Source organism: Penicillium hispanicum, assembly GCF_028827665.1.
Source record: "Penicillium hispanicum strain IBT 35686 chromosome Unknown utg000001l_segment0_segment0, whole genome shotgun sequence".
Classification (NCBI taxonomy): Eukaryota; Fungi; Ascomycota; class Eurotiomycetes; order Eurotiales; family Aspergillaceae; genus Penicillium; species Penicillium hispanicum.
In genome coordinates this window covers 3416425-3429211 of record NW_026623193.1, presented here as the reverse complement: position 1 = coordinate 3429211, position 12787 = coordinate 3416425, and the positions used below count along the sequence as shown (strand labels likewise).

Sequence of the window (12787 nt, the reverse complement as noted above, 5' to 3'; positions counted from 1 at the left end):
CAGGGGAGCAACGAAGGGGAGAGGTCCATACGCATCGCCATTCTGACGGAGAGCTGCCAGCTGGCAGGAAATCAACCAGGAATAGGGGAACGAAAGCGAAAAGCGAGAAGCGAGAATGACCGGAACGGAGTTTCCCACGTTGTTAGCGATGCGGAGGGGCTTTGGAAGCTCGACGCAAATTAAATTCTGGCTACCCGAAGGGGAATAGCGCGGCCCTGTCCGCCTTCAGCGTTCACGCGCGTGTCCGACTACTGTCAACCAACTCAACCTACAACTGGCGAGCGCGTTTCAATTCTCTAGCTCCAATTGCTGAGGTTAACGCCTCCCACCGCCAAGGTGCTTTCTAAACTTTTCGGCCTTACCCCCCCCTTTTCGAAACATGCCGCGTGAGTGGATGCGCCCGAGTGTTTGGGTTATTGCGCCTCACATTGCAGCTGGCTGATAGGTCCACAGCTCCCGTGGAAGATATCTCGGACGAGGAGTCTGGCGATGTTCCCTTCAAGGATGCGCCAGAAGACCAGGCAGATGGGAATAAGTCAGAAGAGGACAATGAGCAGGATGATGGAGATGATGAGGGGGTGTAAGTCCGCCGCGACAATTAGTCTCGGGTTTGGGCTGGTTATCTAATGCAATGCAGCTACATCGTTGAGAAGATCACCGAACACAATTGGTTAGACGACGTCAGCCCCCCTCTGTTTCTTATTCGCTATTGCCATCTCGACCCCGTCAAATGCGCTGACCTCCTCTTAGGGCTCTCTTGTGCTCCTTGTGAAGTGGAAAGGATGGGAGAATCCCGAGGATCTCACCTGGGAGCCGGAAGAAGGTTTGAAGTAAGTATTCTGGAACACCTTTTCCTGGAATCAACATTGCGCATTGACTCACCAATGTTGATAGGGAGGGCGCCGAGGCTGTCCTGGCACAATATTACAAGAAGATCGGCGGACGCCCTAAGAAACCTGCACCGAAGGCGGGGCCAGGACGTAAGCGCAAGTCCATGGGATCAGCCAAAGACAGTCCTGCCCCTGCCGACAAGACCAAGCCAACGGAGCCTAAGAGACGCAGGAGGTCAACCAAAGCCGAGACAGCTCCATCAGAAACCACCGCGGGAAGCGAGAACGGTGATGAGACGAACTGGCTCCCCAAAGGCAAGAACTGGGACAAGGAAGTGTCGTCTGTTGACACGATCATCCGAGACCAGGACAACGGTGGTCTCTATGCCTTCTTGCTCTGGAATAATGGCAAGAGGTCACGTGTGGCAATTGAGAGTTGCTATGAGAAATGCCCAATGCAGGTTAGTTTACTAATCCTAGAAAGCGTGGCATAGGTATACTGATGTTCTGCCAGATGCTCAAGTTCTACGAGAAGCACTTGTGAGTCGATTGGAATGATCATCCCTTCCATGCCATACTGACTATCTTCCAGGGTTTTCAAAGAAGGTTGATCGGCCGGGCCACTCATAAAGAGTATTCGCTCGAGCCCGGTTGGTGATCAGGATGATGGCAGATACTTTCAGGGGAACGGTCTGTGGATATTCTTTTTCCAAGGGATGTTTTAGGAGTTGGGGCATTTATTTTCATCCTGCTGGATTTGACACTGTAGGATAGCAGACAGACAGCCAAATGGGCGTGATATCTCAGACGGATTACCACGTCGTTAGCGTTTAACCTGAATCTTGAAGTTCGGTGATCGTATGTAATCGTTTTTGGCTTCTAAATGCGCCATGGCAATATTTCAATTGGGCTAGAGCAATTGCATGTAATTCACAACGCCATCCACGAATATCATTGAATCAGCCCTGCTTCTCTGGCCATGCGAAAGTATTTCCATCGGGAATTGAGTGCGTCTTCGCCATGCTTTCTGAGGACCCGCTTAATGCCACGAGCATCTTGTCCTTCTAGGCATTGATCATCCTCGGCTGTCCATACCCCAGGCATGTCCTCGGGGATTCCATTCTCAGCATGCCAATGGTCTAGCACTGCCTCCGCCAGTTCGGGATCCATGCTGGTGCAGCGTAAGGCAGCGATCACAATTGATTCGTCCGCTCTGCCTCGAGCCACTTGGGCGTCAATCCAGCTGTCCACATCTGGAGCGTCGTCCTCTCCATCTTCTGCGCCATCGCCCTCCGGTTCTGGACTCGATGGTAAAAATGGCAGCTCGAAAAACAGAGGATCCACCATCTCCTCGCGTGGGTCTGGTTGCGTAGACTCTCTTTGCTGGGTTGATACTGGGGTATTACGGGGTTGCGCTTGTACTGGCTGTGTTTTCGTTGGAGTCTTTGGTGGATGGAAATTATTACTGGTAGATTCTTCGTAGATATGCTGGATCGCGTGCGTATGTGTTTGAGTTTCCGCTGTTTGGCCTTGTCGTCGTGGGCCGCCTCGAACAGGAGCGACAGGTTGAGGGGCTTCTATTGCTTGCCTTTTGGCGGGAGAAGGGGCATATTCTTTTGATGGAGATGGATTGGGCGTCGAGTCACGCTTTCGTTTCGGATATTCCGTAGGGTTAGGGGCTGGATGAGCAACCACCGAAGTTCTGGATTGGGGAGGTGCCATCGGAAGCTGTGCGAGTGGCCTGTGAGGCTGTCGCCGGTAGCCCGGGTGCACCAAGTCAGGTCTGGGATCACCACCTCCAGGGCGCGGATTCCCTCGCAGGATTCGCGTGTAGCGAGATCTCCATGACTGCCATGTATGCTGGGGGAACTGCGAAGCAAATTAGTATGTTTCCAGGCCTAGCTTTCCATGCGTTGAAAACGATGGCGGCGGCGTACCTGTCGCTCCAATAACTGATAGATCTTGTTGCCACTTATTGGTGCGCCTGGCTCTTGTTCAAAGGGATAAACCCAGTCATAGACAATCTGGTCATCTTTCAAGGAATAATCTGATCTAGTTCCCTTTTTAGGAATTTGAGTTGCACCCATCGGGCGTGGTGCAGAGGGACCAGCACGGTGCACTGCAGGATCTTCGAGTAGCCCAGTTTGAATCGAACGCTCTACATATCGATATGAATAGCTGTATGTCACAGTCAGTCCAGCTAATCAAAGCGAAGACCCCAGGATCTTACGTGTCGGGAGGAAGGTTTTTCCTTGTATGATCCACTAGCTTCATATCGGCGTCTTTTTCCAATAGCACAACAGAGCCACCGTGTTCCTATTCCAGAGTTAGTCTGATAGCCCTGGACGCCATTCGAAGCGTAGATTACCGCGATCATGTCTTTGAATTTGGCACGTTGGGGAACATTCTGGGACAGCCAGAATTTCGCTCCAGAGAACAGACGCCCCCGATCATTTCCAGCCGTCGCGGGCGGCATTTCCAAGATATCTTGGTTTTCGGCACGAAGTGTAGATCAGGGAAGATTCCCTGGTTGATATCGGGAGAGGGAGAGTGCACTTTCTTTGTGACGCGCTATCACGTGTCAACGTGTCAACAGGCGCATGGTGTTCTTATCTTTGACAGCAGGTGGTATTGCTGAATATGAGCTTCGGGTTCAATCACGCAAAAAGGAAAAACGAAATAGATGGTCCAAAAATTGACCACCAAGAACGCGAGTGTTGACAGGCGAAGGCCACTCGTTGTCTACGCGCCACTGATGGGGAGTACACGTGACTGTCTCAGACAGATAGTGTCGCGGCTGACGATGAAAAGTCAACAACCCTGAACAAGATCCAAGGAAGGACCGGGCCAGCATCCGAAGAGAATGAGACTTGAGTAGTTGGTTGGGGTCTTGAGAGCGCGTCATCCTGGTGTCTTTCAGACGGAGCCAGGCGCTGAAACTTCCTATTGGTGCTGATCACGATGGGGGCCCTCCGAACTGTGGCCTTGGTAATCCTGGGGATCTCCATCTTCACTTTTATCGCACTTTTCGGTCGACTACCCGCATTTAGGTGAGTGGAATATGCGTGGGGATTGGCTAGGACTAACATCTGGTAGGAAAACGCCTATCGCCCTCCTGCACCGGGTACTGTGGGTATATCTTCCCAATGGAGTTGCGTTTGTGGACTCCCGGCTTCTTGGTGGCCGACTGGTGCAAGCATGGTCTCGATCAGGCAGCTACATTTTGCACGAGAACCACCCGTTGGTCTTGGTCAGTCTTGAAGAGCAGGCGCCAGATAGAGAGAGAGCCTCTTCTAACACTGCAAGCTAGATTTTCTTTGTAGCCTTGCTGGCGATAGGTGAATGTGTCTTCCTTCCGACAGCATGGCCACGAATGGCCAGTGTTGACCATTTCTGGTCCCCGTGTGCCGTTATTCTTCCTTACTTTCTTCTCTACAAATGTGTCGTGACCAAATCCTTCATCACGCCAGAGAACCATGATTCGGAGATGAAACGATATCCCTATGACCGTGTTCTTTTCCATCCGGGCCATCGTTGTCGTACCTGTGACTTCCTCAAGCCAGCACGCAGCAAGCACTGCAGCTTTTGTCAGTCTTGTGTTTCTCGACATGACCACCACTGTGTTTGGCTGATGAACTGTGTTGGTGCTGGCAATTACATTTACTTCTTGTCACTGTTGTTGTCTCTCTCGGTACTGCTGATATATGGCACCTTTGTTGGCTATGCCCTTCTCTGCCAGACTTTTGGAGAGATTGTTTCTGTCGACTTAGAAGCAAAGATGCAGACTTGGACTATGTATCTCAACATTTGGGCCATTGTCATTACCGCTGATCCCAAGATTGGGACCGTCACCCTACTGATGCTCATGACCGCCCCGCTGGCCGTGGCATTTTTAGCATACCACACCTACCTTATATGGGCGGGCACAACGACTAATGAGAGTGCCAAATGGGGAGACTTGAAGGATGACGTGGAGGATGGGTTTGTTTTCAAGGCAAATCGCAGTCAAATCTCCAATGCACCACCATACACGGACCTCAGCGATCGACCATGGCCAATTCTCAGTGATCAAATTTTAGTCACCGATAGTGACCCTCCCATGGAAGGATATACACTTGCGTCTGATTCCAATCGAGTTCATTACAATCGCGGCGGCGAGGCACCAGTGGATCCACGATGGACGCAGCTTCATAGCATGCGCGATGTTGACAACATCTACGACTTGGGCTTTTGGGATAACCTTCGCGAAGCTATAGGCCTATCAGTCAGGCGATAGCGCTATAACAAATTGACTGGTAGGTGATGAGACACGTCCACTTCTGATTCATCCTGGGTCACGGAGGTATCCGCGAGTATATAGTAATCGGATTAAGGGCTCGATGATAACGCTATCACTTGTCATCTTGCAGACTCCAAATGACGCTAAAATGGAATCCAATAAATCGACAATCGGCAAAATGCCGGCCATTCTGCAACTGTCGCGGCGAGAGAACCTTGGAAATTTACTGCAATTACACAAGGAAGAACATCCATGGATGTAGGGCATCACGCACCTTTCCTAATCGGGATGTGCACGGACCCTCTGCGCCACCATCAAGCGGTGGGCCGGGCGGTCAAGAATAAGAACTTCAATTTCATTCTGTACCCAGCACTGATTTCATCCCACCGAGTTCTCTTTGCAAGTGGTGCTGCGTCAATCACCCCTCTGCAAGATGGCCGACGCCAGGCCAAGATGCACGCCTGCTGAATTGTTGCTCAAGGTCATTCTGATTGGGACCTTAAGCCACTATGAGACTCGCGGCCTGATCGACGACATACGGCTGGAGCACATGCTGGCAGCTGGGAAGCAGATCCTATACATGACACACCAGGAAAGTGAGGTCCGGTAGGTCCTGCGCTTCATAGATTAAGTCTGACTTGTCCTGACCAAGAATCACCGTTAGACACAATTTGGGCATGTCCCCCGATATCTGGCAAAGCCTCACAGACGTCCTCACAAAGGCCATTCCAGTCCTCGAATCACAGTCCTTTGCGTGGAAGAGCCCCGCAGCAACATACGAGCATTCCTCATCGAACCTCATCGCATACAACTATTTTTCGCTGGTGAAGGATATCGAACGCCTCAATGACCTGTGCACGATCGCACGGAACTTGCTCGCCACAACCAAAAATGCACAAAACCTGGCAGCTTCCAAGGGATTTGACCAGCGGATCCTTGCCCTGATTGACACATGCGTGCGGGTAACAGCACGAGGATTCGATGGCGAGACAAATGCGCGCAATGAAGAACGTTGGCAGAAGGTGGTCAATCTTTACAAACGCCTGTTGATCACATGTCTTCAATACCTGCATAACTTCATCATGCATAATGAGCAACGAAAGATGGTGCTTTGGCTGGACCTTTTCGGCTACCATTCCACTGCGGACACCAACATCATCAAGCCCAAAGATGCGTTGGACCCTGTCGCTCGGACTGAGGGCGTTGCGCCTATCGTGAAGGTTGGAGAACGGGTGATAAATCCTCCCATTCGTGCATTGTATGACCAGACCGCTGAAGATCTATTGCTGGAGACAATCGCGAAATTTCCACGGGAGCCTTCCACCATTAAGGAAGAAGCTGCGATGCTACTTCTGGCAAACATCAAGGATCACATGGAGAAAATCCTAGGCCGAGACTTGACTGATATTCAAGAAATGGGCCGAGATCCCGAACAGGTCAAGTATATTCGTGCCGCTTTGACTTCAATTCTGGGTGCCAAGGTCGATGGGTGGTCTGATCTGCAAGATCGTGCTCGTGAACTCCCGCCTGCACTGCCAGAAGAGGAGGAACATGAACCCACCAAAAAGAAATCCATTCTCACAATTGATCGCAGCATGACGGCTGGCTTTCCACGCCTCTGTTGGGCTGATCTGCCTGAAGTGAACGACTATGCGGTTGATGCCGCGGTAACAGAAGATGATACTACCATGCCTCGTTCTGCGCAATCCGCAGCTGAGACTTTGCAGGAAGCCAAGGACGAATTGATGGCTCGGCTGCAGGAGTCTTCACAAATGGGCGATGGGGATGCAGACTATGACACCGGAGATGCAGGGACAGTTGGTGATGATGATGGCCACAGCTTGCAAGGTCACGCAGACGGGAGCATTGAAGAAGAAGACGACGACGACGAAGATGAGGATGGAGATGATGTTGATGGCGCAGATGATGGAGGTGACGTGGATGACGAGGAAGATGACGATGATTACCGAGGTCGACCAGGCGATCAGCAGCGTGGTTTGCTGACTGATATTCCCCTCGTGTTGGGACCTGCTGAAATTGAAGCTCTCCCTATGATCGTTCAAGCTGGCATCGTTGACAGCTTTGGCCTGAAGGGAGGTGAACGAAATGGCTCACGAAACATGCAGGCACTGAGATGCCACATCCTCCTCACACAAGAAACTGGTCGCAATCTTCTCCGTGAACTTCTCATCTTTATTGCGGCTTGGGATCTCCCAGACGATGAGCTTTACTTTAAGATGATGGTGCAGATAATGGAAGCTGTGCTCCGGAATGGCCTCATGTCACACGCATACTCTGATTTTGGCCAGCCTAAGGATATCATCTCCCCGGCCCAGGCAGTGGTGATTAAGATCCTCACGCACATTTTTCGTTCCAAGTACTCTCCTGCCGCAGTGGCGGGCTCCTCTCAACCCAATGCCCCACGCACCCCAGCTTCACTTAGTCGAGTTGACATTCTCACGGTCCGATATATATTCACAATCTTCCGGGGCAACATCATTCCAGAAACTTGTGCCTTGATCTACCTGCAAGGTCAGATTCGTGCAGAACGCGCTCTACCAGAGGACTTCCCCCTCAACCTGTGGGACATGGAACGCGTCTATGAGGGCGTGTATCAGTTCTTGGAGTTCTTCGCTGTCCTTACTGAGAATAATGACTGGAAGAATCTTCTGGTCAAATGGGAGATTGTCTACGATCTGGTGACATTGATCAAGGAGCTCGAAGCCAGTATCCCTAAGGGCCAGCTCAGCCAGCTCTCCTTTGGGTCGGTTCCTCCGCCACCTCCGCCTCGCAGCACCTCACCTAGCGACCAGTCCAAGCGTGAATATCCAGCACCGGTTGCTGTTGAGCGCCCCTACGATCCAGGCGACCCGGAGCCCATCGACACTGGCGCCGGCAGTGTGGATTCCCGCCCTGAGTCTCCGCCCATTACGGAAGACCCATCCGAGTTTGAGTGGCGCAATCTCAAGAAATTGATCGTACTGGTCCTCTCGTCGCTGGTTTGGAAGTGCCCCGAGGTTCAGGAACAGATCCGTCGCTACGGTGGTGTTGAGGCCATTCTCTGCTGCACAGCATTTGATGCCCACAATCCATACATCAAGGAGCATGCGGTTATGTGCCTGAAATTCCTACTGGAAGGCAATCGCGAGAATCAACGCCTAGTCGAAGAGCTCGAGGCTCGAGAGGTTAAAGACGATAATCGTGTGCTGGAGAAGAGTGGCTACGAGGCCATGATTGACCAGGCAGGCAAGCTTGCCCTTCGGCCCAAAGAGGGCAATCAGTAGTAGTAATCTTTCGTTGAGCGACGTCACGCTGGGTCGCCATCTCATATTTATGACCAGTGATCTAGTGATCTAACGAGTGCATAGCGGTGCGGATTCATTCCAAAATATAACGTTCATCATTTATTTTCCAGATATACCTCGGCTTGGATTTTCTGAGTACCAAGCCCTCATTGTATTTCGTTCTGGGCTGATCTATGCGGGCTATGCGGCCTAAATCGGGAGGGCAGCCTGCACACTTTCATTGCAAGTAGATCAATTCCTTGATGCATAAGTTATGAAATGTCCATGAAGAATAGCTTCGCCGCTCATCAACCTCGTAAATGCATTCCAGTATGGTCGTCATCATCATCTCAACGCCAGCGACTCCCTTGCCTCTACGACGAAGCCATTGCCACTTAACCATACATCCCATCCCACTCCTCCTCCTCGTCCTCCTCGACCAGCTTCTTCCGCGCCTCAGCCTTGTCCCGTAGCTGCTTGGCGAAATCAGTCCGATCAAGCGGACAGGTGCCCCGCAACCGCAGCCATGGCCGCACGCACTCGAGATCGAACAGGTGAGTCGGGTGGCAGGGCAGCTGCACGACGAGCGGGTACTCGTCTTCCAGAAACGGGTTGTTGCAGATGGGACAAATCTGGGACTCGTTGAGGGATGACTTGGGGACCCGGTCGAGCACTACATTGGCTAGATCAGTATGGGCCTTTCCACAGACACCGCAGACAAGCTCTGCCACAGCGGGGGTATGATGGAAACGTACCGTCGCAGAACTCCTCGCTCACGCCCTCCACCTCCCGGGGCGGGGTATCCGCCTCGCTGAGCAGACTCTGGATCATGCGCGTGAGCAGATCGTCGTTCTCGTTGCTGCCGTTGCTGTCTGTTTCCCCATCCTGCGTCTGCGGAGCTCCTCCGTCCCGGCGGATGACCTCCAGCGCCTCGGCGAGCGAGTAGAAGGCTGCGCTGATGTCGCCCGGTACAGGGACGGCGTGTGGCCGGTGGTCAGGGCTCGGTGTGATCTCGGAGAGCGTTGCGAAGAAAGTGGACAGGTCTGGTCGGCGGCGGCGCGGGGGTTGAGTGGCGGCCGAGGGGTCGGTGGTGTTGTGCTCAACTGGACAAGGTACTTTATTAGCTTCTGAAACAATCCAGTCCGGTATTCTGAGCGCGATATGTGGATGTACGTACTTTCGTAGGTTGACATGGTGGAGGGTTTGCTGGGTTCAGATGGAGGCGGAGGTGAAGAGGGATTGTGCGGGGAGAGCCCGCTTGGTAGTGTGTGACACGCTCGCGATCACTTTGTTGCACTCGGATTGAATTGGGTACGGAGGATGTGCGAAGTGGTTCAAGTTCGAAAGAGAATGGCGCAGGGAGAAGAGAGGTTGGTTTAGTGAAGGCAGCAGAGCGATAACGCGGCGCGGGCGAGTGGGCCGTGCGCAGTAGAGCGTTGCCTGTCTTCGATCGTTTTGACATCTTGCCTACTTACATACCTCGGTGTATCTACCTCAGTACTCAAGTGCATCTCGCAGTTACATGATTCAATCTAAACGGTTTGAAGCTACAAGTTCTCGATTCAATCGAATTAATCCATTTCTCTTCTCGAAGCTCACGCTTAAAGACCGCCAGATATATGTACCTTTGTCCTCAACTTATATTCCCATCAGACCTCACTTGTTCTCCACCTTGCCCAAGCCCGGCAGACCCTCCATGGCCTTGCAGGCCTCCGACCAAGCAGGATCCTCGGGATAAAGCGTGCTGCGCAGATACGCCCAAGAAAGACGCTGGACCATCGCCAGTCGCTCTGGGCTCTCGTCATCGGTCTCGCTCGCATCATAGCCAGAAACCCCACCGAGAATGTGTTTGCCACCCACGGCGGTAAGAAGGGACTTGGGACCCTTGCTGAAGTTATAAGCATCGGCGTGCCACTCGGCACCGCGAGTGGTCAACTTCGGGAATCCGTCCTTATCACCTATGACCACGAGGGTAGGCGTCACCATCTCGGCGTGGGCGTGGGCTACCAAAAACTGGAAATTTTCCTTGGCCATCTCGCTCAAGCCCTCGCCGTCGCGGCCATCACCGGGTGTTCCAAGAAGAACGCCCGCCTTGATGCGAGCGTCAAACAAGTTGATCTCCGAGCCATCCGAGGAATCCTTCGTGCGTGCTCCAAGCAGCAGGCTTGCAGAGTGTCCGCCCATCGAGTGGCCAGCCACAGCAATAGCGCTGCGGTCCAGACGGCCCTGGATCTGCGGGAACGCGGCCTCGATCTCATCGAGACGGTCGAGAACGTCCTTGAGGTCTAGTACGCGGGACTTGTAGAACAGCGGTGCGTCAGGCGCAGACCCGGGGCCGAGATTGAGAGTCTTGGAGCTCAGATGGTTGGGCTGGATGACGACAAAGCCGTGCGCGGCCCAGAAGTTGACGACCGGGGCGTAGCCATTGAGGGAGGAGAGGTTGTTTGAGGAGCCCTGGCCGTGCGAAAGGATGATGATGGGCAAGTTGGTACCTGTCACCGGAGCCGACACGCGCAGGTGCAAGTCGATGATGCGATCTGGGGCGGGCAGGACAATGGGGCTGACCGAGATGACGGGCGTTGCTGCGTTGACGGGGATCTTGCTAGCTTCCCCGATCAGGGCGTGATCTGGCAGATTGGGGAGACGCGAAAGGTTCTTGTCAAAAGTGGCCATTGTGATGGTGTTTGATAGGGAAGCTCCGGTGTTTCTCCTGTTTGCTGGATTGTAGTCTGGATTTGTAGATGAAGACAGCAGTATGCAGAGAGACCGCTGGGGGTATTTATAGATAGGAGTCCGGATGCATGGACCCCTGACGCCATCTACGTTGCGGGCTTAAGTATGTTGACTCCATGTAGGTGGACATCTACATCGTTGATACGGAATTAAAGGCCCATCCAAAAACCGAGCGTTAGAAGATAACCCCGAGGCCCAATGAATAGAGTCAAACTGGAGGCCTAAGTCCGAGTTCAGATCCCGAGGATGTTTAATGCGTGATAATTATTCAAGACTGCACCCTCAAGTGGACTCTCTTCTCGCGGGTTACCGTGAATGCCGCTTGGATGAGAAAGTGAATGGGACACGGGGATGGTGAAATGGGATCTGATTGGTCCGCTCGCCACGAGCTGATCCTGCGAGATTCCGATCTAGCCTATAGGAGTCCAGTGTGGAGACAGAGTTATACTAGTGCCGGAGAACTCTGTCGTGACCGGCCATACTGATCAGACTGCCCAGAGGCCGAGATTACCAGAAAACAGCCTTGCGGAGCAACAGCTGCTCTTAATGGGGGAGATTTACAGAGGACTCCATCTCCGGACCGTTTACTTGGCTACCTGCTAGAGAATTGTGGTGTGGAGCTTGTCAATGTGAGATTGAACGATGCTTATGCAAGAATAACATGTAGCCCGTTATACTCCGAGAGGACCCACGTAGGTAGATTAGAGAGAACACTCCACCGTGGAATCTATCCTAGCCGATATAGTCTAGTTACCTAGTCTAGTCAGTAAGTATCCATTGCCGATCGAGGAGACGCAGGTTGACAGCAAATATGGCCCGGTTGTTATAAATGTACTTCTCAGTGGCCAAGATGCAGAGTGAAGCCCTTTGGTGGAATGATCAACGGCACCTTGGCAGATAGAAAACGTTAGTAGGCATATTTTAGGATCAAGGGTTGGGAAACTTTTGGAGACTGTCCCAAGTACCCGACCAAAAAGCCTATCATACCTACTTGGTATCTCGTCGCGTGATAGTACCGATATGGATACTGGCATATGTGGCGGGCCTCCAGGCCTTGTGTAAGTTGAGTCCATGGAGGTGAGTAGTACTGTCTTTGTATACCTAGAGTATCCGGGTGATCGACTCTGTCAAGCACGGGGAACATGTTAGCCACGCGCTTGGCTGGCTATGCCATCCCCAAGTTTGAAAAGGGTAATATGATCTATAACGGGGTACAGACAAACCCTCGTCGGGAAGCAAGCTGGGGTTGCTTTGCCACGCTCAAATCTGGTCTTTCGAGTCACAGCCGCAACAGTGTATGTTGAAAATGGATTGACCTTTCGTGGCATGCCTGGAGAGTCATCTCCATACAATCCGACACTGCAGTTCCTCAGGTGGAGACAGATATGCTTGTCAGGCAGAGCACAGATGGTCCGGACATGGCAGCGATCATGATGAGGATCGAAAATCTCACTCCCAGATGAAGCGATTCCGTTTCCACATCTCGAGCTCCAGATCTGCCTTTTGGATCCCGGGCCAACATGTTTTCATGTCATTTCACCTCCCTGTCTCGACGTGTCTCGCCTGCGGCTCTTCTGGTCCATGACTGATCTGGGGTTAGTGCACAACGCCATCTAGCGCTGGCCGCAATTCGCCGCTTCCACGACATTGCAGCGGCGCCG

At 52.5% G+C, this 12787-nt stretch overlaps 5 protein-coding genes across 5 annotated transcripts; 2 read left to right on the top strand and 3 right to left on the bottom strand.

The window, feature by feature from the left end:
- Nucleotides 1-379: 379 nt before the first annotated feature.
- Nucleotides 380-1441, top strand: N7459_001314 (uncharacterized protein; the record flags this gene model as incomplete). Its single annotated transcript, XM_056940499.1, has 7 exons — nucleotides 380-386; nucleotides 454-580; nucleotides 638-680; nucleotides 751-830; nucleotides 895-1291; nucleotides 1345-1370; nucleotides 1423-1441. 7 exons carry the CDS (start codon nucleotides 380-382, stop codon nucleotides 1439-1441), a joined length of 699 nt encoding a protein of 232 aa, XP_056804779.1.
- A 340-nt stretch (nucleotides 1442-1781) lies between these two features.
- Nucleotides 1782-3306, bottom strand: N7459_001313 (putative transcription factor Rap1; the record flags this gene model as incomplete). Its single annotated transcript, XM_056940498.1, has 4 exons — nucleotides 1782-2699; nucleotides 2768-3008; nucleotides 3061-3146; nucleotides 3199-3306. 4 exons carry the CDS (start codon nucleotides 3304-3306, stop codon nucleotides 1782-1784), a joined length of 1353 nt encoding a protein of 450 aa, XP_056804778.1.
- Nucleotides 3307-3791: 485 nt separating this feature from the next.
- Nucleotides 3792-8393, top strand: N7459_001312 (uncharacterized protein; the record flags this gene model as incomplete). The annotated part of the gene is made up of 5 exons (XM_056940497.1): nucleotides 3792-3880; nucleotides 3927-4080; nucleotides 4141-5094; nucleotides 5501-5715; nucleotides 5762-8393. 5 exons carry the CDS (start codon nucleotides 3792-3794, stop codon nucleotides 8391-8393), a joined length of 4044 nt encoding a protein of 1347 aa, XP_056804777.1.
- Nucleotides 8394-8788: 395 nt separating this feature from the next.
- On the bottom strand, nucleotides 8789-9586 carry N7459_001311 (uncharacterized protein; the record flags this gene model as incomplete). Its single annotated transcript, XM_056940496.1, has 3 exons — nucleotides 8789-9066; nucleotides 9149-9496; nucleotides 9571-9586. The coding sequence occupies 3 exons, from the start codon at nucleotides 9584-9586 to the stop codon at nucleotides 8789-8791; spliced, it is 642 nt and encodes a 213-aa protein (XP_056804776.1).
- A 463-nt stretch (nucleotides 9587-10049) lies between these two features.
- On the bottom strand, nucleotides 10050-11066 carry N7459_001310 (alpha/beta hydrolase family protein; the record flags this gene model as incomplete). The annotated part of the gene is made up of 1 exon (XM_056940495.1): nucleotides 10050-11066. The coding sequence occupies one exon, from the start codon at nucleotides 11064-11066 to the stop codon at nucleotides 10050-10052; it is 1017 nt and encodes a 338-aa protein (XP_056804775.1).
- Nucleotides 11067-12787: the final 1721 nt, after the last annotated feature.